The sequence below is a fragment of the Sinocyclocheilus rhinocerous genome, unplaced genomic scaffold (assembly GCF_001515625.1).
Source record: "Sinocyclocheilus rhinocerous isolate Xijiao unplaced genomic scaffold, SAMN03320098_v1.1 scaffold3161, whole genome shotgun sequence".
In the NCBI taxonomy this organism is placed as follows: Eukaryota; Metazoa; Chordata; class Actinopteri; order Cypriniformes; family Cyprinidae; genus Sinocyclocheilus; species Sinocyclocheilus rhinocerous.
The window spans coordinates 190,355-202,291 of record NW_015649638.1 but is presented as its reverse complement, the minus strand read 5'-3'; the positions used below and the strand labels follow the sequence as shown (position 1 = coordinate 202,291).

The following is an 11,937-nucleotide window of genomic DNA, read 5'->3' as shown; positions in this document are numbered from 1 at the left end:
ATACCGGACGCTACAGTTGTCGCGTCGCGCCGCAACAGCTCTACACTGGACGCGACAAAGCGACCGTTGCAAAACATATTAACTTTGTGTCAGTACGTCATAAATAGAACGAGGCATCAGTTTAATGTCGGGTTTTGTCGCGTCGTGCCGCATCCAGTGTAGACGGCGTCACTGATTATAATGGGTTCTACTCACTGATCTATAGACCAATTCAGAGTAGACGTCACAGTTACGTCACTTGCAGCTGCGCGCGCATAGTGGTTGCAGAAAAACACTGGGAACAAGTGGAGATAAATGGGTAAAATCCATGGAATAAAAAAAATATATATATTTTTGTGCCTTTTGATGTCAAGATCAGAATGCAAATAATTTTTATAGAATACTGTCGTCAAAGACGCCATTTGAAGCTAAACGCAGCACACTATAGTGTACATTTTTCTAAAACCGCACCACTGTTCTTGTCAGTTTTTTTTAAAAATTTTATTTAGTTTTATCTCATTTCCATTTCTTCTAACATGTTGTTTCCCCCCTCCTTTGGGTTGCGTTGGTGCTTCAGAACCAACCAAACGTATGCTTTCCTTCCAAGGGTTGGCAGAGCTGGCGCACCGTGAATATCAGTCAGGAGACTTTGAGGCAGCTGAACGCCACTGTATGCAGCTGTGGAGGCAGGAGCCGGATAATACTGGCGTACTGCTGCTGCTCTCCTCTATCCACTTCCAGTGCCGCAGGCTTGACAGGTGAGATGGCCACCGTTGCTCTGTCTTCAAGGAGCACGGTCTGTGGGTCTGCTTCACTGCTTCTCTTTGGGAAGAAGGATTGGTGGTGTGGTGTGTTTGTCAGGCTGTGCTCTCAGTCCTGCCTTAAGAGGCAGTTATTATTATTTTTTTATATTGCTAATGAAGGTTGAGGCCTTCTGATTAAAATAAATTTTGTAGAGTCAACGTGAAACCAAAATGGACCCTATTTACTTGTGTAATCCATGTTCTTAGGGTTACTGTGCATATACAGTAATTCCAAAGAAAGTGATCTTTAATTTTACAAATGAATTTAACAATTTTTATGAAAGTTCACAGCCCAGTAGAAGTAGAATCTCATTATTACGGAAGTTGAGAAGTAGTGAGAACAGTTTTCCACAGCAATAACTGTAATCCATCCTCTGAATTTTTTTTTTAAATCTGTAAACATAACACTGTTTATGCAAGAATAACAATCATTTTAATTGATAGCATGCTTATTTTCTCTATAAAAATTTAAATTCCAAATAACCTGGGTCATTTCTTTAAGGGAGCAGTATAGGGGATGTGTTTGTTGCACATGGTGAAAATATGTCAGTCTCATTCTCTTTTCTAAATTTTCATTCTTAATTCTGCAGGTCTGCCCACTTTAGCACTCTGGCCATCAAGCAGAACCCCATGCTGGCTGAGGCCTATTCTAACCTGGGCAACGTTTACAAGGAACGGGGTCAACTTCAGGAGGCCATCGAGCACTACCGCCACGCGCTCCGTCTCAAACCGGACTTCATCGATGGATACATCAACCTGGCAGCAGCGTTGGTGGCAGCAGGGGACATGGAGGGAGCAGTTCAAGCATATGTGTCCGCTCTCCAGTACAATCCTGTGAGTTAAGCCTCAAAATGTCTCAGAGAATCACAGTGGTTTCACACCAGCGTTTCCCCTAGGTTTACAGCTTTTGGTTAAACCCTGGGAAACATTTTCCAACACGCGCTCTCTCTGTTCGCTGGTGGGAGTCCTCACCTGTGTGTGTGTGTGCGCTCACATGTGTCGGTGTGTGTGTGTGTGTGCGCGCGCATGTGTCGGTGTGTGTGTGTGTGTGTGTGCGCGCGCGCACATCGAGGCAGAACTCCACCGTGCATGATACAGAGAGCAGAGGAGAATTGTAAACGCCTGACCATGTAGAGACCGAAATGACATGCCGTCATGTAAATAAGATAAATAGCAAGTCTATTTAGTTTGCTTAATAAAAGAACACTACTGTTCTATAGGAAAGGTAACCTTAAATGACTTCTGTTGTGATCTGGCGCTAGGCGTGTGAGATGACGATTTTTGATCGTGGACGATAAAAATGTCTTCACAATCTGCTTTTGGAGAAATATTGTAATATCATGCTACAGCGCACATTCTATCAGTTACAGTTCTGATGCCTGATGCCGTCTCAATATACTGTACAATGCCACATGCATTCACATCAGTGTTAACTCAGCGGTAGAGTTACACTCACAGGACACTGCACTTATTCACAATCACAAAAGTACATTAATTGCTTTAAAGTCTTGCCGATTAAAAATTTCATTTGCGTGCTGTTCTGATGCGCTTTTCCAGTGCACGCGTGCACACACTAAAAGCCTGTCAAACAGCACCTGATTGTTAAGTTATGTTTTATCTTCTGCGCATGTGCGAAGAGCACCATTTTGGGGTTAGCGCGTTTTTTTTGTAGCTCAGTTCAGTCCTGTGTACGGAGCTGCTGTGGTTGAACGTGTTTGAGCAGTAAAGAGTGTTATTGCTAAGAACAGTTGTGGTTATTGAGTCAACATTGATTACTGAACTAAGTTATGTATCACATCTGATTGCGCTAATACTGTCAAAAACACACAAGGTTTACATATAAACACAGTTGCTTTTGTCTAAAATGAAAGTTAAACGGTTGAGAGCGAAACGGATGCGTGCCTGTATATTAGATGTGTGCAGCTCTTAAAGCGACAGTACTAAACATGCTGCCGCTTGTCATTAAAGGGATAGTTCACCCAAAAATTATAATTCTGTCATTATTTACTCACATGCTGTCCCAAACCTGTATTAATTTCTTTCTTGTGCTGAACACAAAAGAAGATATTTTGAAGAATGTGGGTAACCAAACAGTAGCTGGTCCACATTGAATTTAATAATATAAATTATCAAAAAGATAATGTTCAACAGAAAAAAGAAACTCATTCAGGTTTAAAACAACCTGAGAGTGAGTAAATTATGGTATAAAAATAAAACACTATGACAGAATTGACAGTAGGATGGGCGATATGGGCTTCAAAAAATATATCACGATAATTTCTGATGTTTATTGCGATAACGGTATCAATGATGATAATTTAGGGAATCCTGTTTCTTTAGAGAAAAGTATTATTTTTCCTATTTTTACCCAAAATAGGGTGTTGTGAGCATTACTGAGTAGCATGTCAATAAATTAAAATATCTTTGTTGGACAACAGGTTTGTAAACGTCTCATACACATGTAAAACTGTGTCGCACTCGTGCTACTGTAGTACATTTACTCAAGGCTCCGACCGATTTTTGTCGCACTGTACAGCCCTATCCAAACCTGTTCCAGATTGTATTAGGAGCTGCTCAATTTCACGTCCGCCTTCCTTCACGTCGCTCCACACAGTCGCACACAGAAATATGTCAACAACTAGACTTTATCGTTAGTATCGAGGGAAGACGAATTCTTATCGTGTGGAGAATTTTTACCGGTATATCGCAAACGATAAGATATCGCCCATCCCTAATTGACAGACAGATGACAGAATTATAATTTTTTGGGTGAACTGTTCTTTTAATGTTAATAAAACAACAAAACACAAAGTGAAAAATCAGTCACTGCTCTTGATTGAAGAACTTTGATACTGTTGCTTTGATACTGTTGATGTATATAGTGTTTCAGTTTTTATATTTGTTAATTCAATTTCTTGAATGCTACTGCTAAATACACCTACTGTACCTGAAAAATAAAACTATGTTTGTTTTATTTGTATTATGTTTATTTGTAATGTGTATCTTTGTTCTTATTTTTAATAACAAAGATAAAATAATGAAAAATGTTTTTATTATCTTCGCTCACTTTATCTGCCATTCTTTTTTTTATTTTATACTTTGTTACCTTGAAAGGTTTTGTTTTTAAAATAGGGAAATTTGTTTGGCTGTAATGCTCAGACAACTTGCAAAATTGTAAAACCAACATGACAAAGAATCGTGATATTTCTGAAAAAAAAAAAAATCGTGATATGATCTTTTTGCCATATCGCCCACCCCTATCTGGCGCTATATAGAAAATAAAATTAACTTGAGTTTCAAGGGGGAACAGGGGGTGCCAATTTTCTGCCTTTTGATGATATGCAATATCTCAGTGTTTTGTGTAACCATCATTGTAACCATTATTTCAAATGAGTGTAAGAAGCCTAAACAATGACTTAGACCCTTAAAAATTATAGTTATCTTGAATATGTATAATAAACAAAGGAAAAACAATATCAGGAAGTTTGCAGGGTTTTGGATCAAATCATTTAACTAGTTTGAACCTTAGTGGCCAGATAATGGGAGCACTAAAATCATCACTTGGTTCACAATGCTACTTAAGTTTAGTATCTATAACAAAATATGAAATGAGTTGTAAATATTTTGTATATCACCCAGCCCTTGTGTGTCTTGTGTGTATCAGTTGGTAATTGTTTATTTTTTCTGTCTTTTGTTACAGGATCTGTATTGTGTCCGCAGTGACTTGGGTAACCTGCTTAAAGCGCTTGGGCGCCTTGAAGAGGCAAAGGTATGTTTAAACATGTCGGCCCTTGCACGTTTACATAATGATTTTGGTTTTAAAATCATAGCTGTAGACCATAATCCCCTGTCAGACACCTAGCCATTCTTGTACTTTGGGAGTGAGTGTTAGACTTGTTTTTTATTCAGTAAGTTCTTGTCAGTGCACTCGAGTGTGCTGCTCATTTTATTTCCCCACGTCAGCACTCTTTACCGTCCTACAGGTCTAACCTGAGCATTCAGCTAGAGCAGAGTGTACCTAGAGCCACCAGGTCACCTGCATCTCACCTACCTAGTCAAAAGCATATTATCTCTCTTTTTTTATTTATTTTTTAAATTCAGCAAGGTTAAGTCCCCTTTACCCTCTTCTCACTCGCTTTTTTGTTATGTTTTGTTTTGTTCATTTGGATGGCTAGATTAGAGACATACCCCTTCTTTTTGCCCTGTCTCACTCCAATGCTGCTTTCAATCTAAACACTACTGCTTCCTGGCCCGGCCAGCCCCCACTCACCCCCACACAAAGGAAGAAAGGCTGGGCTCTTCTGTGTCTCACACCAAACGGGGGTCCTAAAACACATGCTGCAGTTTGGCATGCTTTCTTCCCTGTAGACTCTTGGAGGGATTTCGCTGGCTCGGTCTTGGAGAAATAAATGGACTGATGGAGATAGTGGTCTTTGCTGTGCAAAAAATAAGATGGCTTCTAACCCTAACCATGCATTTCGGGTCATTTGCGTTATTTAAAACAATTGATTCCCTTTAAAAGTTGAAAAGTCGTGGCCCTTTCGATGGCATTTTGGATTTACTTCCCCAGCATTAAGGTGCTCAAATAAATGCCGCCTTTCAGGCAGTGTGGCCATTTGTGGTTTCGGTGGGTCTTTGGGAGTTTGTCTTGATGTTGTAGAGAGAGTTCTCTTCCTGTTGGTTAGAAGCCCTCTTATTTGGTGCCTCAGGGGGGCGGGGTGGGGAAGAGCACGAGGGGCCCGGCGGTCCCCCACCCGCTCTGTCGCTCCTAACCCCCCGCGCGCTCGCTTAGGGCCTGTGGAGTGTGCGCGCGTCGAACTGTCTGCCTGACCCCTCAGTCAAGCCAACAGATGCTTTGCAAGGGCTCCATAGTGCATTCGAGTAGAGCCTGTATCATTTTGGCCTTGGTTTTTTTTCCCACCCAGTTCAACTTCACATCCCCCTATATTTATGGCTTACCGGGTTTGTGTTTTTCCAACACTGTGTCAGCCCTGGGCTGTGCCAGGCAGACAGATCGCTTTTTGCACTCCACTGCACGCGTCAGACACCATGATAGAGAGAGAAATATACTCGCGCGACACAAGCGATGACCTCTTTATTTCAGAGCTGTGGAGGCTTCTAGATGATTATGAAGTCTTTAACCCCCAGACTTTTTCCCATATCCATTGGAGTCAAGAAGGCAGGACAGGATAAAGCAAACAAGGTATTAAACCATGTAAACAAAGACCAAAAGAATCATCGATTACATTTCTTCCCCCTTGTATGTTATGATTATTAATATTCCCAGAGCAATGTGATCAGTTTGTTTGGGTAAGATCAAGCCAGTTGGCCTCCCTCCTTTACCTGTATTTGAAAATGTGACACGGTAATTAAAAGTTCGAACCTGTGTGTAAATCTCATCTCAAAGCCTTTCTTCACTCTCGACCCCTTGCGAACATACTCCTGTTTCTGAAAATGTACAATCCTTTCATCGCATGGGTTTAAACTGATGTTAGGTCATTTTATATTTTTTTTCCTTTTTTTTGTTTTGTTTTGTTTTACTTGTTTTGCTTTGTCAATACAAGTTTTGATATCCATATGAAATGTCTTGATTGCAAACTTTTACTAACGCTCTTGTTTTCTTATTTTGTCTCTTTTGGTTTTTCCACAACTGATATTGTTATTTAGAAGGTTTCAGGTGGGTGACACTATTCCTGCGTAGGTGCGGTCCGGTGGACAGGAACACTAGGGCAGCATCAGTCCTCTCCTCTTCCAGCTGCGGCCGCCCCCCAGACAAAGTCCAAAAATATGGTAACGGGTTTGTAACAAAACAGAAAGAAAAACACCTTAGTCCAGTGCCTGAGTTCTTCTGTCTTGTGGCTTCCTTTGAAGAACAAAAAAGCAAGAGAAAAAACCTAGTAAATTAAAGCAGAAGAAAAACGTAATGCCCAAGTAAATTAAAAAGAGATATGGATTCGATGCTGTAATCAAACGAAAGCACAGTAAGAACCCTCTAACTCTCTTACTTGTTGATTATTTTTTTTCCTATTCATTTGGATTATGATTTATTTTTTCTTCTTTATTTGTAGTTGCAGCGTTCTGCTGAGCAGATGATGCGCTGTGAGTCTACAGCGGCGCAGGGGCTGCGCAGCGACAAAACCGCGACCAAAAGACGCGCGCTTGAACCACACTCCCCCTCCCTCGACCCCCGGCTGGCGGGTTGCAGACCTGCATGCCCTCCCTGCTAGCATGGGACCCAGTGGCTGTGCAGCCTTAAACATGACACCATTGGCAATGACCATTACGTAGTATGACTACTTAACGTATTACTCTCCAACAGTTAACTCGATATGAATGGAATTGGCCGTGGGTACTCAAGTTGAAGGCCCCAAAGAGTAGAGGGTTTCATAGTTTCGTGTGCCAGTCTGGTGAGGAGTTAAATCGCTGCAGGTCTGCTGTCTGCACCCTGAGCCGGCGTTGGCGCAGGCGAATACGGGCGCTAGCGGGAACGGCGCAAGCGGCGACCACGGTGTGGGTCGCCTGCGTGGCTTTTTGCGCTCGCATTACAGGGACCTCCACCTGCACGCCGCACTTGCATTTAAGGTTGTGAATTTTACTGAGATTGTGTAATGTCAATGATCTAAAGCTGACTTGGCACTCGTGCGTTTTTGTGTTTTAGTTTTAAGTGCAACATTTTAGTTGTAAAGTTTTTTTGAAACCGCATAACTGAAGAATGTAAGTCGGAGTATAGGTGTTGGTTGGATTTGCGCAGCGTAGGAAAAGTGTGCAGCTTAGAATTTTCGCGCACGCGAGCCCATGCTGTAGGCTCACTTTTTGCATTTTGTGAGAATAGAGACTAACTCGGATTCTGTCTGCCCTTTTTGTTCTTTCTTCCTTTTTATTTGATCTTTTGGTTTCTTTACTTTTACAACCCCTCCTCTGTCTACTCTCTGTTCTTCTCTCTACCTCCTCTTCCTCCTGTTTTTTTTTTTGTTTTGTTTTTTACTGTTAACCTGTTGAAGGCTTGTTACCTGAAGGCAATTGAAACCCAGCCAAACTTTGCCGTGGCCTGGAGTAACCTGGGCTGCGTGTTCAATGCTCAGGGGGAGATCTGGCTGGCCATACATCATTTTGAGAAGGTTGGTTGCAGATGACAGTCGCACTTTGGACAGTGATGATAAATGAATGAATGAATATAATGGGCTGTTCTGTGGGTTTACAGGCAGTGACCCTGGATCCTAACTTTTTGGATGCTTACATCAACTTGGGCAATGTTCTGAAAGAGGCTCGTATCTTTGACAGGTAAACAGTTACGTCCTCTGCCATTACGTTTTGACTCAAAGCCTTTTTTCCGCCAATCTGATACATGTCGTTTTCCCCTTACAGAGCTGTTGCTGGTTATCTGCGTGCCCTCAGCCTGAGCCCTAACCATGCTGTTGTCCATGGAAACCTGGCATGTGTGTACTATGAGCAGGGATTGATTGACCTGGCCATTGATACTTACCGTCGTGCCATTGAGCTCCAGCCACACTTTCCTGATGCATACTGCAATCTCGCTAATGCACTGAAGGAGAAAGGCAGTGTAAGAACCTACATTTACGTTTTTGAATAATTCCTCTATCATGCATACCTGCTGTCTACACTCGTGTTTTCATCCCATTCAGTTGTCAGTGTTGTGCTGATTTGTAAGGCACAGCTCAAACCAAGCAGATTTCTGTTGTCAGAAGGGAATCTGTGAGACCAATTCTCCCTCGCATAAAATTCCCAACCGCATAGATTCCTATAGAAATGGCTCGAGTTTGCCTGCTAAAATTCACAGGACAACCTTTAGAATCAAGAGATGGATTGTCTGCTAACTTGCATGTTTCCTTTTAGGTTTCTGAAGCTGAAGAGTGTTACAACACTGCGCTGCGTCTGTGCCCGACTCACGCCGACTCCCTTAACAATCTGGCCAACATCAAGCGTGAGCAGGGCAACATTGAGGAAGCTGTGCAGCTCTACAGAAAAGCACTGGAGGTGAGGGGACCAGTGAAGTCCTCTAAAAATGCATATTCGTTATTATACCTGTTTTTTTAACCTGTTAAGTGAGATGTTTTCATTCATGTTTCTTAAGTTTTGGTTTTATTTCTTGGAAAGGTGTTCCCTGAATTTGCCGCTGCCCATTCAAACCTGGCCAGTGTCCTGCAGCAGCAGGGGAAACTTCAAGAAGCCCTCATGCACTATAAGGAGGCAATCAGGCATGTTCTTGTTTTTAGCTGCATTCTAAAGTCATTTTGTGTTGGTGTCTTTCAATGTCTCACTGTCTGTCTGTCTGTTTTTCAACCACTGAGCAGAATCAGCCCCACATTTGCTGATGCTTACTCTAACATGGGCAACACTCTGAAAGAGATGCAGGATGTTCAGGGGGCTCTGCAGTGCTACACTCGAGCCATTCAGATCAACCCCGCTTTTGCAGATGCTCACAGTAACTTGGCTTCAATACACAAGGTATGAATCTAGAAACTTGGAGAATGATTTCCTTTCAGTGTTAATTTGGATTCAAATTACGTCCTTCTCCCTTTGAAGGATTCTGGGAACATTCCTGAAGCGATTGCATCGTACCGCACTGCCCTGAAGCTCAAGCCAGACTTCCCTGATGCTTATTGCAACCTGGCTCACTGTCTGCAGGTATGTAGGAGTCTTAAGTGCATGTTTTCACTGCGCACTCTGGTGGGAATCTTTGTGTGACGTCATATTGTGCTCTGGTCCTCAGATTGTATGTGACTGGACCGACTATGATGAGCGCATGAAGAAGCTGGTGAGCATTGTGGCTGATCAACTGGAGAGGAACCGCCTGCCATCTGTGCATCCCCATCACAGCATGCTCTACCCCCTCTCTCACGGTTTCCGCAAGGCAATTGCAGAGAGGCATGGCAACTTGTGTCTTGATAAGGTGTGTTTATTACGTTAAACATATTTACACAGGCTCATTCTGCTCTGTTCTGCTGCATTTTCGGATTTGTAACTTGGTTTTGGTGTGAAAGTAGTTCTTATAGTCATTCCATGTATAAGCGTCAGTGTAATACTTTGCTTGTTCTATAGATCAATGCTCTTCATAAACCTGCCTATGAGCATCCAAAGGACTTGAAGGCCAGTGGAGGCCGTTTGCGTGTGGGTTACGTTAGCTCTGATTTTGGCAACCATCCCACTTCCCACCTGATGCAGTCCATCCCTGGCATGCACAACTCTGAGAAGTTCGAGGTGATGTGTCTGTAATGCAGTAGTTAATTATAGATCTTTCTGTTGAGCACATTGTGGTGAGCTGGTATATTGTTATATCATACTGTTATATTGTTCACAGGTGTTTTGCTATGCTCTCAGCCCCGATGACAGCACCAACTTCAGAGTTAAAGTCATGGCAGAGGCTCATCACTTCACTGACCTCTCACAGGTGAGTATATGTGTACATAACACGGGCTTATTTTAGGTATATCATTTTCCTTCTCCATTCAGGGGTCTGTTTTGGTTTCATCATGTGTCCTGTGTTCATAGAGCCCCTGTAACGGAAAGGCAGCAGACAGGATCCTTCAAGATGGAGTCCACATCCTGGTCAACATGAATGGTTATACTAAAGGAGCACGCAATGAGCTTTTCGCATTGCGCCCTGCACCCATTCAGGTAGGCCAGCGGTCAGGAACCTATGGCTCGCGAGCCACATCTCGCCAGATCTCACACTTTTTAACCAACAAATGATCTATTACAAAAATTAGACATCACTAGAGATCAGCAATTCCTTTGTTGTAGAGCCTACATAAGCTGATAAAATGTTTAAAATAATAAATTTTTTGTGCCGGCCAAAGTGTGTGTTCAGTGCGTGTTCAGTGCTGTTCGCGAGAGTCATGACAGCAAACCACTGACATGTCTATGGTAACGTACAGCTAATAAACTTAGATTCGTAGCTTGTTTGTGGTAGGCTAATAGCGAAAAAGATTTTTTGAACAGCAGAAAAAGTGTAAAAGTGTGTAAAAAAAAAAAAAAGTGACAGGACTGAAACATATACTTGGTTTTATTTATTTTATACTTTGAAACATTTCGCCGGTTACTTTAGCTTTATCCGCGCAGCTTTCAGCGGGTGGGGCTGTTAGCGTTATTAATAAAGGAACGTGAATGAATGAGACAGTAAAGAGCGAGACATTCTTGATATAAAAAAAACAGACAGTATTAAAAACTCAAAGCTGTGAAACAGAACTCAATCCGCTTCTGACTGGATGTTTTCTGCACGCGAGGTCTGAGTGGAACACGGACAAGCATAGTAGACTAAGTAGTAGTAGTGGCGTGCCTAAAACAGTCAAAACACGGAGTGTCAAAATGCCTTATTTTTCACTCACTCAGTCTCTTACACACATACATACACAGAGAGAGAGAGAGAGAGAGAACTCTGAAGAGAATTCATCCCCCTCAGGTTGTAAATCAACCTCACAGTAAAATATATAGCGTTTTCCACAGACTTGCACTCTATTTGTGGTGGCATATTTATGCAAATTCATTCTCTGCCAGCAGGAGGCGCTGTTGGAGTGGTAGCGAGAGAATAAAACGCGGTAGCGGTCGGTAACTCTGGTGTGATTTGAACGGGAGCGGGCGGTCTAACAATATCCCGTTCCCGACGTCCATTCAGAAAAGCATATCTGCCTTTTATTCTTATTGACCACCGGCACAGCCTGCACTCGGACTGTTATGCACGTGCTGCACGCATGCTTTCTGCGTCACACGCTTTATTTGTGGGGTCTGTGCACAGCATGTGCATAACGATGCTCAGAGCAGGCTGTACTGGTGGTAAATATACGGTAGGGCTGGGCGATATAGCTAAAAAAATGTATCAACGATATAACGTTTCATATCGTTCGGTATCGATAATTATTGACTTTTTTATAACCTTTTTTAAAACAAAACAATAGAAAAAGTTTAAATTTAACCACTGTGATTTTAATTTACCCAATTTATTGAGACATTTTTTTTTTTTAACAGTCAAACACAAAATAAAATTTAAACAAATATCTCCTTTCTTATGTGTTATATGCAGATTAAATAAGTTTTATGGAAAATTTTGGCTTGTCTCCCAAGGCCACAGGAGGGTGCAATGAGCAAAATAATGCAGCGTATTAAATTGTCAATGCAATGAAATAACTGTCCATAAAAA

At 42.0% G+C, this 11,937-nt stretch overlaps 1 protein-coding gene across 1 annotated transcript in view; it reads left to right on the top strand.

The window, feature by feature from the left end:
- LOC107710944 (UDP-N-acetylglucosamine--peptide N-acetylglucosaminyltransferase 110 kDa subunit-like) overlaps window positions 1–11,937 on the top strand; it is a 39,943-nt gene that overhangs the window by 2,131 nt on the left and 25,875 nt on the right. The window contains exons 2-15 of the mRNA XM_016515840.1: window positions 587–737; window positions 1,373–1,616; window positions 4,483–4,551; window positions 7,784–7,900; window positions 7,984–8,063; window positions 8,148–8,343; window positions 8,637–8,777; window positions 8,898–8,998; window positions 9,095–9,248; window positions 9,327–9,428; window positions 9,514–9,693; window positions 9,843–10,001; window positions 10,102–10,191; window positions 10,293–10,418. Of these exons, the coding sequence (XP_016371326.1) occupies window positions 587–737; window positions 1,373–1,616; window positions 4,483–4,551; window positions 7,784–7,900; window positions 7,984–8,063; window positions 8,148–8,343; window positions 8,637–8,777; window positions 8,898–8,998; window positions 9,095–9,248; window positions 9,327–9,428; window positions 9,514–9,693; window positions 9,843–10,001; window positions 10,102–10,191; window positions 10,293–10,418 (1,910 nt within the window). The remainder of the gene's footprint in view (window positions 1–586; window positions 738–1,372; window positions 1,617–4,482; window positions 4,552–7,783; window positions 7,901–7,983; window positions 8,064–8,147; window positions 8,344–8,636; window positions 8,778–8,897; window positions 8,999–9,094; window positions 9,249–9,326; window positions 9,429–9,513; window positions 9,694–9,842; window positions 10,002–10,101; window positions 10,192–10,292; window positions 10,419–11,937) is intronic.